This window comes from Zootermopsis nevadensis, unplaced genomic scaffold (genome assembly GCF_977971745.1).
Source record: "Zootermopsis nevadensis isolate Lab colony 2312 unplaced genomic scaffold, Znev_1.0 Znev_ptg000006l, whole genome shotgun sequence".
NCBI lineage: Eukaryota > Metazoa > Arthropoda > Insecta > Blattodea > Termopsidae > Zootermopsis > Zootermopsis nevadensis.
Window position 1 is genome coordinate 5,803,251 of NW_028259138.1, and position 15,236 is coordinate 5,818,486.

General features: G+C 34.7%; 1 protein-coding gene across 8 annotated transcripts in view; it reads left to right on the top strand.

Moving 5' to 3' along the window:
* Positions 1 to 15,236, top strand: part of LOC110835243 (semaphorin-1A) — a 422,598-nt gene that overhangs the window by 399,858 nt on the left and 7,504 nt on the right. For 4 of the 8 annotated variants that reach the window (XM_087343592.1, XM_087343595.1, XM_087343597.1 and 1 more), the window contains 2 exons: positions 3,338 to 3,472; positions 9,097 to 9,286. In XM_087343592.1, the coding sequence (XP_087199718.1) occupies positions 3,338 to 3,472; positions 9,097 to 9,286 (325 nt within the window). Of the gene's footprint in view, positions 1 to 3,337; positions 3,473 to 9,096; positions 9,287 to 10,602; positions 10,805 to 15,236 lie in introns of all 8 variants that reach the window. The other 4 variants (XM_087343596.1, XM_087343598.1, XM_087343599.1 and 1 more) reach the window with 2 other exon arrangements.

Below are 15,236 nucleotides of genomic sequence, written 5' to 3' on the forward strand. Positions count from 1 at the left end.
CACCATAAATCTAAAATAATTGAGTAAAGTGAAGTAAAAAGTAAAGCTGTCCCACTATATGCCATGTAGGCGCTTGTGGGGAGTGGAGGTATAGCTCCTACTCATTCTTGACCTCGGCACTAGATGGGGGTGAGTGGTCAGCATCACGCCCCCGGCTGGCTTTACCCCTGGAAAGGACCCCGGTACCCATTGTAGAGGAGGCTGGGTGGGCCCCAGAGCCGGTCTGGACGCAGAGGCTAGAGGAAAAATCCTCTGCCCCCGTCGGGGATCGAACCCTGGTCGCCCAGTCCGTATCCAGTCACTATATTGACTGAGCTATCCCGGCTCATAATCTAAAATAATTACTTAACATAATGTGAAAATGTAACATTTTTTGTTGTACATAAGTCGGATTTTAATTGAATATGAATTAATGAGCCGGCATAGATCAGTCAGTATTGTGACTGGCTATGGACTGGATGACCAGGCTTCGATCCCTGACAGGGGCAGAGGATTTTTTCTCTAGCCTGTGTACAGACTGGTTCTGGGGCCCACCCAGCCTCCTATCCAGTGGGTATTGGGGTCCTTTCCTGGGGGTACAACCCAGCTTTGCTTTTCTTTGCATATGAATTCTCCTCCCATGCACATTTTTTCAGTTTTTTGGAGAATAAATGGGCATAATACTTCTCATCATTTCTTATCAAATATCGCTCAATGTTCTTCTTGCCAGAATTAGTTTACTCTTGGAAGGACAGGGACAGAACTGAAATATATGTAATGACTGAAGGAGGTTTATGGGTTTTATCCTATAATTTTGCCAGGTCACTCAAAGTGTCTTGTCCACTACAATCTTTTCTATCAATGTTATGTATTCTTGTTTCTGACATTTCGTTTAGTAAAAATTTATCAAGAGGCCTAATGAGTGACTGTTAAAATCCTAGTTTGAGAACTGCCATTGATAACTTAGAATAACTATAGCCACTTATATCTAATTTGTTCTGGTACTGGCATGAGCATACAAAATGTATGAATTTTTAACCTCATTTTTATTTTTTAGGGTAAAGGGTTTGATTTCATAAGTTTTGTTATTGGGTTTAAAAATCAAATAGAGGTTGATATTTGTACTTCAAATATCTTATGAAATATTTGTCACATTTAACAGAAATAAAAAAAATCAGGTTTTTATAATTGAATTTCAATCCTTTAAATTTATATGCAAGCACCTGTGTAACAGTCATTTCAACTAATGAAGGTGTATATAAATGACATAAAATTAAGATTTCTTTGCCTGGTTTTAAGAATGTTTAAGACAATATTTACAGTAACTGCCCCTCCTTACTTAATTTAGTTCTTCAATCTTCCAATATTTCATAATATCAAAGAAATCGGAACATAGAGACATATAAGAAAAATATAAAACATGCATACAAACAAAACTATTTATACTTTGAAGGACACTAATGCCAAATGCATTTCGACCTCAAGAGGTCATCTTCAGTGGCAAAACAAATTGATTCATACAATACAAATCAAAAAGATTATGGTTTTAACAGAGCATAGAATGCATGCACTTTACAAAACCATACTTATGTAACACCTCACTGGACGTTGATTGCGCGGGAGTTGGTGCATTAAATTGAGCACATGGCTTTTATGTCCACTGGTCTGATTGCCATTGTTGGTCTACGGTGATCCGTGGTTCATTGTCTGTGCCTGTGAACTTCAATGATGTGCGGGCGTTACATCTGCATGTTTTATATTCCAATACACTACACAGTATGCAAGGTTTTTAAGATATAAGAAAAAAAATATTAAAATGACATTTTAGTGGGAAGATTGTATTGTGTCTATCCAGGAACTTGGTGTTAAGTTTTCTTGTCCACCACCGCATTTATAACCATCACTCTGGATTCCTGGTTTAAAGTCTTGGATTCTGTCATAAGAACATAAACACTAAAAAGTGGATAATAAATAGTCATAATGAACTACAAGTAGTTGTATTGTGCATTTATGATAAAATGTTTTGTTCCAACAAAATTTTTGTTCAGATTTTTTGTGCAGTTTACTAACTTTCTATGTAAATAACAAATTCATTTACTTGTCAAATGTTCTTCTTTCTTTTCTAAACATTTGCAAAAAGGTCTAGCCCTGAAAAACGTATTATCCATCACACAGGACTTCTTTTATAACTTAAAATGACATTTTTACATGTAATCCTTCATAATTGCAAAAAATAGTTAAGCAGTAAAAATATTTTGAAATAAATTTTATAATCATTTGCAGTAGACAGTCCTGTCATGCATTAGATTACAACTAGTTTAAATTTAAGTTCATTATGTCTAGTATTTATCTTCAGAGAAATTATTTAATAAATATATGTTGTATTATTTGGTTATTGGGCTAATAAGACAGTAATGAAACTTTGGATTACATAAAAGGTACAAAGGTAGGGAACTTCTTAACCAGTTGAGTATCTATTAGCTATTTAAGGAGGAGTTGGTTAATTATTGTTATGTGATGTAATTTATTTATTTAGAAATGGTACCATTATGAGATCAAGTTTTGTGCTCTCTCTCTCTTTATTTCTGTCTGTTGCTAACAAAATGCTTGCATGTGTTTGGTGTGGGAGAAGGAATTTGATTCAGAGTGACAACTGGGCTTTGTGCTTGTTGGGTTTGGACTAATATTTCACTTTTCTTACATTTGCTAGCAATGACACATTGCCTGCAGAAATTTGTAGTTTGTGGAAAATGGGAGCACTGGTCATCAGTTTGCAAATTTATCATATAAAAAGCATATTTTTCTGTCAGTGGTGATTACAGTTTTAACTGTGGTCTTTTGAATAAAATGTTTCTAGTAGCAACCTATAAATATGTGAGTATTGCCTCTGCTATCACAGATGTTTGTTACTGCCATCATACTATATACCTGTTTTATGAATGACAAACACTATGGAAAAGTAACTTATTCTTCTGTGGCACTGTCATATGAACATCATAGTGAACTTTCAGTTACCATAAAAGCGGGAAATTTCTTGGCTGTTTGAGTGACTATTAGCTTCTCAAGCCAGACTCATCTCCACGTAGATAATTGAAATATTGATCTTGAAATGTATCCTCAGTGTGAGGAAATGAGAAGTCAATCCTTTCTTATTTCATTACCTTCACACTTGCATTCTTCTCTGCAAATTTCAATTTAATGTATTTTGGTGATTAAATAAACTTAGAGTAACTTTTACATTGGAATGTATATGGCCACAGTTACTTGCGACAACTTAAGTAACCTTCAGTACTTCAAAATGACCAGTGCCCCATTTACAACTGGCTTGTCTGTTAACCTGCGTGTTGACCTCTGGCAGGCGATCCCGTTCATTCAAACCACCCAGGCAGTGATTTCGATTCAGATTTTGACATCAATGACAACAGTGAGATAGTGATCGAAGTGGACGAAAGCAACGTGATACCTAACACACTCGCTGAGATCAACCATGCAGGTAAGGTGATGGTCACATGGCCACTGAGGTTACCACATGAAGACTTAGTATCTCACCATTTGTTGAACACCACACTATTTTATTATTGACGTTTTTTCATTATGTCATTCAGTTTTATGCACGTTTTTCATCAGGGTTCTGTGTGAAAGTGTATGACACTGGCTGGTATTTGGCCTCTTGTTATCTTATCATTTCTACTTGTGGATCTCACGTTCTTACTCCTGACATTCTGTTATGTTGATATCCTTTATTCTGGGTCTTGCATTATGTGGTTTTTGCACATATTTTAGAATATTATTTAAATGTATTATAATATATTTTCTGCAATTTGTAACTTTGACATGTTGACATGTTTCTCCTTGAAGATATGAAGTTATTCATTCAGTGTCTTTAGTACTGATTTTGTGTGGACATCGTTGGTAACAGTAGAAATTTCTTTCTTTCTTTCTGTCCAAGTTTGAGAATGGCATTTAATAGCTCCACAGATTGTATTATTTCTTTGTTCATTTCAGTCTGTAGAACATGAATAAGCTGTATTGATTTGAACAATGAAACTTCATGTAATTGACAGTGAATTACGGTTGAACACAATTTAAGGGGAAATAAGTACTAGCACAGTGCTCACAGTGTTACTGCAGGGAATTTCAACAAATGTTTATCAGTCTTCCTTGCCCAAAAGCTTATTGTAGGCCTGATCTTCCGAGACTTTGTTGAACATTAGAGAAGTAGAATATTTCTCTTCACAGAATCATTTACAGTAATTAGTTTCTAAGACATTTGTCAGGATTTTACCCATTCCTTCTGTGTGAATATAAATATCACTTGGTATTATTCTTTCTCTTCAGGTTAGTTGCACCATAATTTTATTGAATATTGAAGTGTTATACAGTGGCAAACTTGAGAAAATAAAGTAACTAAACACACATTTTAGTTTAATTTATGAAATTAGTTATTAGAATCTTTAATAAAATCAAGTCTGTAAACATAAAATTTGTTTAAATGAGGGTTTATGTTTATAAACTTTTGTGTTGCTTAACATAAAATATTATTACCATCGAATGTATTTTGAGAATGCAAAAGTAGTAGTGTATCAGCCCCTCCTCATCTTCTAGAGATAGCCATGTTATACATTATTGTGAGGAAAATTCAGTACAGAACCTTTTTATAAACGTTTGTTGTTTCTCCTATGGAAGCAATATATGCAAAACCAGCTCTTCAAAAAGCTGTCTTTAATTACCCATGTAAAAAAACATTCATATATTAAATCAGTGTGCTCACTTCTTTTAAAGAATTACCTTTTGCTTTATTGATTATTTTAGTATAAAATGTTTAACACTTTGAAGCCCATTAGCAACTATTTGTCCCTCCTTCAACCATTAATAATTATTCATTTTGTATTTGTGGATTTCATATGATTCTCACTGTAAAGATCAGTTATTTTCATATACAGCATTAACCAGTTGATCTTTGTAATGAAGTGTTATGTTATCTTTGCATTTAGGACTGAATTCTTAAAAATTGTTTACACAAGCTTGGGCTTCAGAAGGTTCATGGGAAAACATAAATGTTTCAACTCAAATGGTTAGTCAGACATTAATGGTATTTTTGGAGTAAATGCAATTTCTTCTCTCACATATTATGTTCAATTGTGGCTCCTGTTAATTATGTTCTTCCTATAATATTTAACCTGAAGTCTTGTCCTACTACACAATTTGGGGGATAATATCCTCCCTAAAAAGAACAAGTTTGGTATTGGAGCTATTGTTTTATAATATTTAGTTCATTTGTCTTCAGTCAACTGGCACAATAAGTCTTCAGTATATAGAGAAACCATCTTTACCAACATTCAGTCCTGGACACAGGAGTTTTCAACATTTTCCATAACTAGGGCCACATTGACCCATTGTTATTGACTTGCAGACTGCAAGGTTATAAATAAGAGCAGCTTGCTGGAACACCATTGAAATTTGTTATAACATTTTCACTGGAGATCAGTCTTGTTAATGTTGAGTCAAATGCTAACATTTCAAAGGCTAGCTTTGTCTCCACTTTTAGGGTAAGTTTGAGGAATAACAAAGATGATTTTTATATATATATATATATATATATATATATATATATAAACTTCATCAAGCATGCAACCCAGCAATCAAAATATTACAAACCAACGCTAAACATGATAGATCTTGATGTGACCAGGAAAAATGACAGACAAATTTAGGACAAGGGACAGAAGATCTTATTTAAGTGACATGGCACCATACCCAAAATGAGATTACTGACCATACAACCTGACACCACCCTCTAGTCATATGATGTGCAAGTAAGGAGACCACACTGCTAAGACTGACTTATTTTATATATGTATAGGAATTGTCAGATATGGACAGTGTTTACAAAAAGTATTTTATGATATCAAGTAACTCATTTTCAACATATAGGTTGATTAAGTGTGATAAAAATTATACACGGGCCACACAAAGCACATTTATGGGCTGCATGCAGTCTACAGGGGGTGGGTTTCAAACCCCTGCCCTATACATTTATCAATGGAACATTCATGGAAGGTAAAAGTTATTTTGGAAGTAGAAGCTTTCATTATTATCTGTTATGTTTACTACTGCATGATACTATTGTATTTTATTTTAGTTCTTGACACTGAATTCAGTTTTTAAGTATTTGCATGGAATACTCTGAAGCCATATTATTTTTACTGTAAACTGAATACTGTAGATCATACTCAATTTTTTGTTATCTCTAAGTTTATGTGCATCCATAAGTAATCGTTTCAGTTACATTTCTGCTGTTTGGTAGTTATCTAAATTGGACCATTCTTTGTTTCTGCACAGTGTTTATGTATATTAAATATTTTGTAAAGAATAGTGAAGAAGACTGTGTTATTCTTGATATCATATTGTTTTGTAGATTTTACATAGTGCTGTAGTCAGTATATTATGAAGAGTAACTTCTGTAACCTTTATTACTTCTTATGAACAGCACACTTTTATCTGCACCAGACTTGCATACTGCTAAAATTTTAACCAGAGTTGAATTCTGGCCAGCAGCCCCATATTACAGGGGTTTAAATAACCTTTTGTAATATGATAAAGGTTAAGAATTGTAGTTAATTTGTTTCTGTTATCTTTGTTATATATGTTCATCATCCAAGACAAAATGAATTTCAGTACTGAACTCTCCATTTTTCACTGTTTACTTTAAAGAAGTATTTCCATTAAAACAAGACCTTTGTGTTATATACAGTTTTTCTTAGTTTTTATGTTACTTATTAATTTATGTTTAAATAATAAATAACACCATTTTAGAATCAGGGGGCTGTCTTCCTAAATGATTTTAGAATTCTATAAATGTTCTGTTATGTAGTCTATTTTACTATTACCATTAAATAGATATAAATTCAATTATTTCTGTTAGCGTATTGTATATGAACTTTTTAGAACAGTAATTCTGTGAGATTTGAGTTCTCGCAGTGGTCTAAGTTATTACATACCAGCTTTCAGAGGAACATAGAAGATGGAGGTGTTATTTTATTCTGAAATGTTGATAACCCTAAAAGACTACACAGCATCAAAATACAGAAATTCACAGTCAAGAATATCTGATTAATTCAAAACCATTGTTCTGGGCACTGGAAAATAAGTAATTATTATGGAGTTTGTAAGCCCCAAAATAATTCACCTATGACTCCTTTCATATAAGATATATTTTAATATTTTATGTCACTATTTATTAATCTGATTATTTTGAATTTTTCAATTTGCCATTTACAGATTTTGAGATAAAAAGTTTCAGATGTGCCCCTTTTGTTTTAAATACTTCTCTTTTGAATGCTTTTAAATTTGTGTTTTGATTTAGGTATATATGTTGCCTGCCAATAAATTTTTCTAAATTACTTTTTTTGTTACTTCTAATTCCAGTAAAAATGTTATCCAATTCTCTTAGTTCTTTCATCGGATTCCAATTGTTTCATTTCCAAATTTTCTTTGGCAGCACATCTTATCCTATAAATGTAATTTATATGATTAAATGTTTTGGTGAGTTTTTTTCATGTGTGATAATTTATGCCTTTAAAAATGTTTATATGATACAAAATTGCACATTTAGTGTCTGTATGTATGCATCTTTAAAGCATGTTTATTGTGTAAGTATACAAAACCCATAAACACATTTTTGTAGGAATGATGGTGAGACTTCAGTACCATTATCACGTTTACTTAGAGTACATGTTCTACACTTCAGTATACAGGAAGACTTTGAATTTTAAACTAGAGTAATACTTTAAGACACACCCATTATTCACAATGGAAAGTGAAATTGCATATTTATAGTATTTTTCAGCAGGAAGTGCCTAGTATAACAGAAAAACTTTGTTTCCGGAATGCCATAGTCTATGTCCTATGCTTCTGAAGGAAATAAACTAACTAGCTGTTATGCATGAGGCCAGTGTGTTTCCCTTTCTCCAAAGTGATCCATTGCTTGGTCATATTATTTTGTCCATGTAAATTAAAATATCCTCCAGTCATTATTTCCAACATAGTGGTGATACTGTATTTACTCATACAAATGTCTCCTAAGTAAGATTTCAGGTTCTCATGGCAGCATGTATGAAGATGACATTGTTTTGAGATATTGGACTTTATAGTCTTGTGGAAGCAGTCTGACATTTTATAGGCGCATTCTGCCTCCGTCATCAGGGTCATACCCTGATGATGTAGACAACACGCACTTCTGAAATGTCAGTCAACTTCTATGAGACTACAATATCTGAAGAGACTGTCATCTTCATAAACATATCCTCAAACCTTGAGTTATGGAAAAGGTTCCTTTTTTTAGTTATATTAATTACTCAAATTGTTTGGTTACTATTGTGTTTAATTTTGAAAAAAAGCATATGCATTTACATTTTATTCAAAATGTTACACTGATATTGTTATTTTTTACATGCATTAATATTTACAGATTTAAGTTGCCATAGTTGCCATATTTTTAAACTAACAATGCACAGGATTAAACTACATATAAATAAAACAGTAGATGGCCTCCCTGCTTTTGGATAGTAGCCTACCTGCTCTAAAATTGAATAGTCTTGTACTGTGATGACATAAACATTTGTCCTAATGATAAATTTTGTCATGTTTGTGATTATGTGATAACTTCACATTTTTTAATTAAAAATCTGGTGTACATTTGGTTAAGTACATTCTTCTGGAGGGATAGATTTCCATTGTTTCCAGATCATGTATGTTCTGATGCTTATTTTTGAATGGTTGCAGTGACTATTTGAAACCAATCCACATGTTTATTGAACCGTTCCTGCAGGTTGTTATGTTGGTATGGTTACAAAAGAACCAGATTGGACCATGTGTTGAACATGGACAAGTACAGATTTAGCCATGAAAAACATTTAAGGGAAAGTGGGAGTGATGCCATGGATTCATGGAAAGATGTGTTTTGAAGTTAATGTGTCATATCAACAGACTTTGTTTTAATTAAAACATACATAATTGTTCAGTGCTAGAAAAATCTGACTTTATTATGTATTTTGAACTATTTTGTGTAAGATACTTTATATTAATTTTACTGCATGGTTTGGTCTTTTGTCACAGGAGCCAAATTGCCTTCATCACAAGAGAAGGTTCCAATCTTTTCAGCAGAGACATTGAGCATTGTTGTGGCCACATCTTGTCTGGCAGCATTGGTTGTTGGCTTTGTTTTGGGGTTTCTTTTTTCGCGATGCTGTAGAGGTGAAGATTATAGCAACATGCCCTACCCTGACCAGCGCCACCAACTAAATAGGTACTACTAAAATTTGAAACTGATAATGAACCCTAAGCCATGAAATTGTATTCCTTACTGATTAAGTGGAATTCTGAAAGCAAAGATGATATCAGACTGCAAGATGTAAGTCTATCACATAATATTAGTCCTAATATGTTTCCTACTGTAAATTATGATAAACCACATATTTTATTGTATCAGTGCCTTTGTGTTATACATGTGTGAGACATTACTTTTTTCCTTATTTTTTTATACAGCAGTCTTGTTGTGTTGTATTAATTTACATAGCTTTCAGTTCGTGTATGAGAATGAAGACTAATGTTTGACCAATTCCAATCCAGGGGTGCTGCATATTAAATTGGAAATCTGAAAATAGTTTTATTTTTTACATAATCTTTGTTTTATGTTTAAATTAAATTCAGTATATATTAATAAAATAGGTGTCAGCATAGGTCAGATAGTATAGCGACTGGCTATGGACTGGACGACCGGTGTTCAATCTCCGACAGGGGCAGAGGATTTTTCCTCTAGCCTCTGCGTCCAGACCGGTTCTGGGGCCCACCCAGCCTCCTATCCAATGGCTACCGGGAGTAAAGTGCGGCTGGGGCGTGATGCTGACCACTCACTCCATCTAGTTCCGAGGTCAAGAATAAGTAGGAGCTATACCTCCCCTCCCCACAAGCGCCTACATGGCATATAGTGGGACAGCTATTTATATATGAATAAAATAATATCAACTTGGTTTGCTCAGTGTAGTGACTAGGATGTGGATTGGTCAACCAGAGTCTGTTCCTGGTGGGAGCAAAGATTTTTCTCTTCCCACAGCATCCATATTGGGTGCTTCTTGTTGTTGGATAAAGCAGCCAGGACTTAAAGCTGGCTCCTCACCTGAATCTAGTGCCAAAGTTAAGAATCCATAGATCTGTATGTCCACTCCTCCATACATGTAATTGGTTCTTAAGCACCAGGGACAACTTACCTTTGCATTATGATTGAAGAATGTAACTGCTCATAACATATCATTTGCCATTTTGTGATAATAAGGCCAAAATATCATTAGATAGGGTATAAATAATCTACACTTTACTAATAGTAAGGTAATTCAGTGCATTTCATTTATAAAATAAGCAGTGGTAGCATTTGTGTGCATGTTTGTTTAAAATGTTATGGATATGGAAGTGTATGCTGTGAGAGACAAACTGAAGACACCTTTGGCTGTCTGTGAGATCTGTAATAGAATCATATGTAATGTTTTTGACATGTCAAAGTCTGCAACCATCTTTACACATGCAATCTGTTGTGTATTTACATAATGGATTATGGTGACATTGCAGTTTGGTCCTGTTTGGAGTGTAAGACTGTTAACTGGTCTGATGTGGAGACTTAGAGAAGGCAACACTCTGTACACCTGTGACTGTCACAAGAATGTACATGTTCATGTAGTGCATGTGGCAAAGACAAAGATCCTAATTAATCAATTAGATATTCGTCACAATTACCAGTACTTCAGTGACTGTCCCTTCCTCTGAAGCAATGGTGAATATCCCTATTTGGATAGTTTTTAGTTTCATTTCATCATAGCAAATAGCAAAATAGAATTTAATGGAGAATATTTGCATTCTGTTTCATAACTTCACTCTTTTAATCCTGTTAAAAGCTGCTTACCAACCCATCCCCATCCTTGCATTGATTTCTTTCACTGCCATAAATTCTTACAAGTTTGTGCTTCATACTGCAGACAAGATACATTTTTACATTCATTGGCACAATTTTTATACCCCCACAAACTTCAGGCTGTCTTTCACTTTTACTGACCATGTTACATGCTAATTAATGAAATATTTTACTTACTATATGTGACTTTCTATCTTAAAACAATACATAACTATTCTTGCATTCTATATTGAAAAAAAATTAAATCATTTAATTAACCAATGCTGTCTTGACATTATAAACCACTTGAAACTCTTTGTGATTTGAGCCTTATAAGTTTTGGCAAAGAATAATTATATGTATATGTCCTGCTATGAATGCATGTTATTCCAAACTCCTGACACTCACTTTATTTGAACCTTGCACTGAATGTGGAATGTGAAGTAAAATAATCCAGGAATATTCATACTATTATTCTGAGCAGTTCACAATTTATGACTGACATAAAATTCAACTGGCAGTATGTATAATAACCATACGCCTGGTGGAATTGCAAAATATCTTACAGCAAACTCCTTATTAACTGTATGCAGATTATCCGGTTCATAGATTATGTGTATGACTTTACATTGACAAGTGTTAATTAAGCTTTTTACCTTCCTCTGTGCCTTCAGTGGGGCGGAGGGGGTGATTGGTTTTCAGATGGTATACAGAAGATACAGTTGAACAATACCTTTATTTCTCCAGTGACATACAGTCAGTATTATTGGTGGTGTGGGGATGGGAGGTTTGTTCCAGTTGTTATCATGGCAAAAAAGTGGGTCGCTGGAGGTGGTTTGTACTGTAAAGGCTTAACAACAAGAACACTTACATTTGAAAGACAGAAGTATGCTCCTGGGCATAAATAATGTAGAGAATGCCTTGAAGTCAAGTGTGGAAATTACATACTGAAACTTGTAGTGACTGGAAAAGTCAAAAGACTTGTTCAAGTTTATCAAAGCAAACTATATTCCTGTTCATTGTTACAACCAGAAAGGAGAATGCATGCAAATACGGAGATTCATGACATTTGGGTCCAGAAGCATTTTGTTCAAGAAGTTTGGGCTTTTATGAAAGCCAAAGGATTACCACAAAAAGTTTTGTTGCTGCTAGACATGCCCCTTCTCTTCCAAAAGAGAGCATGCTGACTTCTGACAATGGCTTCATCAATGGAAGTTTTTGTCGCCCCCCGTGTCAAATCCACTTTACAGCCCATTGTCACAAGGAGTGCTTGCATTCATGAAATGAAGCTACCATCTCAGAACTCTTGCTGATAAGATGACAGTAATTCTGATTTGATCACAAAGAAAACTTTTCATATTTAGATGATTTGTAAGGTTGTCCTATTGAAACTAGCTAGTTTGAGATTCTGGATATTGTGTGTTATGAGAAGCTTGAAGATGTCAACAAAGATAATGTTGACCAGTGGCTACTAAGTTGTGTGTGTGAACTGGGCTTTCAACATAAGACAGACATGTACATTGCTGATGCTGTGAAGAAGCAAAACATAGAAGAAGATTGTGGAGAGGATGAGAATGAAGGAGGACATAGCAGTGGGTTTGTCAATCACAACATGGCACCACAGTATGCCTGCATTGCTAGACTATGTGTGTCAGAGAGGGTCAAATACAGTTACATTGCAGCTGTCAGTAAAATTTGTACTACTGTGAGGAGTAGTCTGGGCAGTTCACAAAATATGCTAACATTACACACCTATTTCTGTAAATAAATGTCAGTTGTACAAAGAAATTGAGTAATTTGTGGTGTTTATGAATTCACCAAACAACATATTTTGTAGTATCCACTTTTCCATTTATTCATGCATGTTCTCTCCTTCATTAGTATGGATAATTGGGAGTTTACTGTATTTGAATTTGTTGAATAATTTATTACTAAGGATAATATTTATTCCATGGAATGCATTGTTCATATTTACTTACACTTACCCTCTTCATGAAATAATGGAATATATTGTATTGTTTGTTTCTTGGTGTATTTAAACTTTATTTTATGAGAATAGGAGATTTAAATCCCCATCAGCTGGATTTTAGTGCTGGGTTTAATGGTTTGGTAGTATACTAATGCATGACCAGCTGGGCCACATGTTAGCTGCATTGCACGGATGAAAGTCATATTATATTATATCCCACATGGGAGGATGATGATTGTGAAGTATGTGGAGAGTAACAGTCATCACTGATTTTAAGGTATTGTAGAGTACCGATAATCTGACCTAAACAGGACTGAAGGATTATCAGGTAATCAAAAATGTTTGATAGTATGGAAGACATAAGTAATATGAGGGTAAATATGAATTATATTTGTAACTCACTTTATGATATTGGCTTATGAAGAAAATGCAGTATGGCATCAAGTGAAAAAATCACAAAAAATAATACTTAATATAATTAAATTTTTAAATAAATTATTTTTTTAAAGAAAATAGTAATAGGTATTTGCTTCTGAGCTGCTTTGCTTTTCTTCATGGCAAGGCCATGCCAGCTCCTGAACAGTAGTGCATCTGTAGCAACTGAGTATATAAAATGTAGAAGGTTTTTTATTTTATATTTCTACAGTATCTGAAGGTATAACTTGGTACTGTGTAGGCAATTCTGAAGAAATTAAATTACTGATGTGTGTGTAACTCTTGTTATATAAGAACCTAACATTTAGAACCATAGTACAGGTTACATGCATTGTCCATTTTTTGTGTTGATTGTTCCTGTGTGGTGACATATGATTACATGAAGGAATTTTAGGTGTGACTGAACTCTGTGTTGCTGATACGTCATAAGAAGTATTATACAACTACATTACTGAACTTCTGTGGTCATCACTTGTTTAAAAATTTCTGCTTTTGCCTCACTCGTTTTTTTAAGTGAATCCCTGCAGTCGTAAGGCAGGGTGTATAAAACAATTTTGAGCATTATCTGCGAGAGAAACTCTCAAAGTTTTACCAAGTACCCGGTAGATGGTAGCACCCATTGTTTTCCACTGCACTGCATCCGTCTTTGTTAATCAGGTCAATCTCACCATGAATCTACAGGAGAAGGCACAGTGTATGTAGTGGTTTATCAAAATGAAATCGGATACAGAGATCCTAAGATGTCTCAGAACAATGTATCACAAGACACCACCATGAAGACCATTAATATGTGCCTGGTACAAACACTTTAAGGAAATTTGGCAGTGTTTTGCACAAGAAAGGTTCAGGGCATCCACATATGTCTGATGAAAATGTTGAAAGGATACACAGGATCTTTGTCTACAGTCCTCGTAAGTCAACATGAGCTGCAAATTATGCATTTTACAGTGCATTTAGGTGTTATGAAAACATTTGTCTGTGTGCTTACAAGTTGCAAGTGGTGCAGGCAGTTATGCCAGATGATTGGGTAGCCCGTAAGGAATTTGCAGTGACTTGAGAAATTGGATGAAGACAATGAATTCTTCATGTTACATTCCACGTTTCAGGGAAGGTAAACAAACAATGTATACATCTGGGTATCAGAACACCCTCTAGCTACAGTAGAGCACATTAGATACAGCCCCAAAGTTAATGTGTTGTGATGTGTCCTGTTACGTGATTGTTTGATCAGACCCTTTTTCTTTGCTGAAGTGACTGTGACATCCATCAGTTACCTGGAGATGCTGGAAAAATTTGTCTATCCACTGTTACAAGGATTGCCTGTCTGCCTGCCATGTTCTTCCATTAAGACGGTGCACCACCTCACTGGAACTTGATAGTGCATGCGTCTGTTATCAGTATATCCCAGACTGATCGATTGGCCATGCCATTATCAGATATCACACCCCGTGATTTTTTCCTGTGGGGTTGCATAAAAGAAAAAGACCACCAAACTCCAGTGGCCGACATTAACGATTTGAAGGACAGAATTGAAGCTGCTATTGTAACAGCTGATGTTGACATGCTGCATTGTACATGGATTGAGCTTGAATATCGGTTGAGCATTGCACGTGTGAGAAATGTTGCCCATATTGAATGCGTGTAATGTTTAGAACAAACTGAGATTTTCTCTCACAGATAACATTGTGTCTATGTCTTTTCATAGAGGTTTTGTTCATGAAGATGGCTGACTTCTGAGATATAGCACTGTGAAGTCTGGTAGATATTTACCAACATTTCAGAGAGAGCCTACTGCCTCCATCATCACCCTGATGATGGAGTCATTAAGCTTCTCTGAAATATAGTCACTGTCTACCAGACCAGACATTGCTACAGCCCATAAGCAAACCATTTTCATATTTGTGGTGTGTA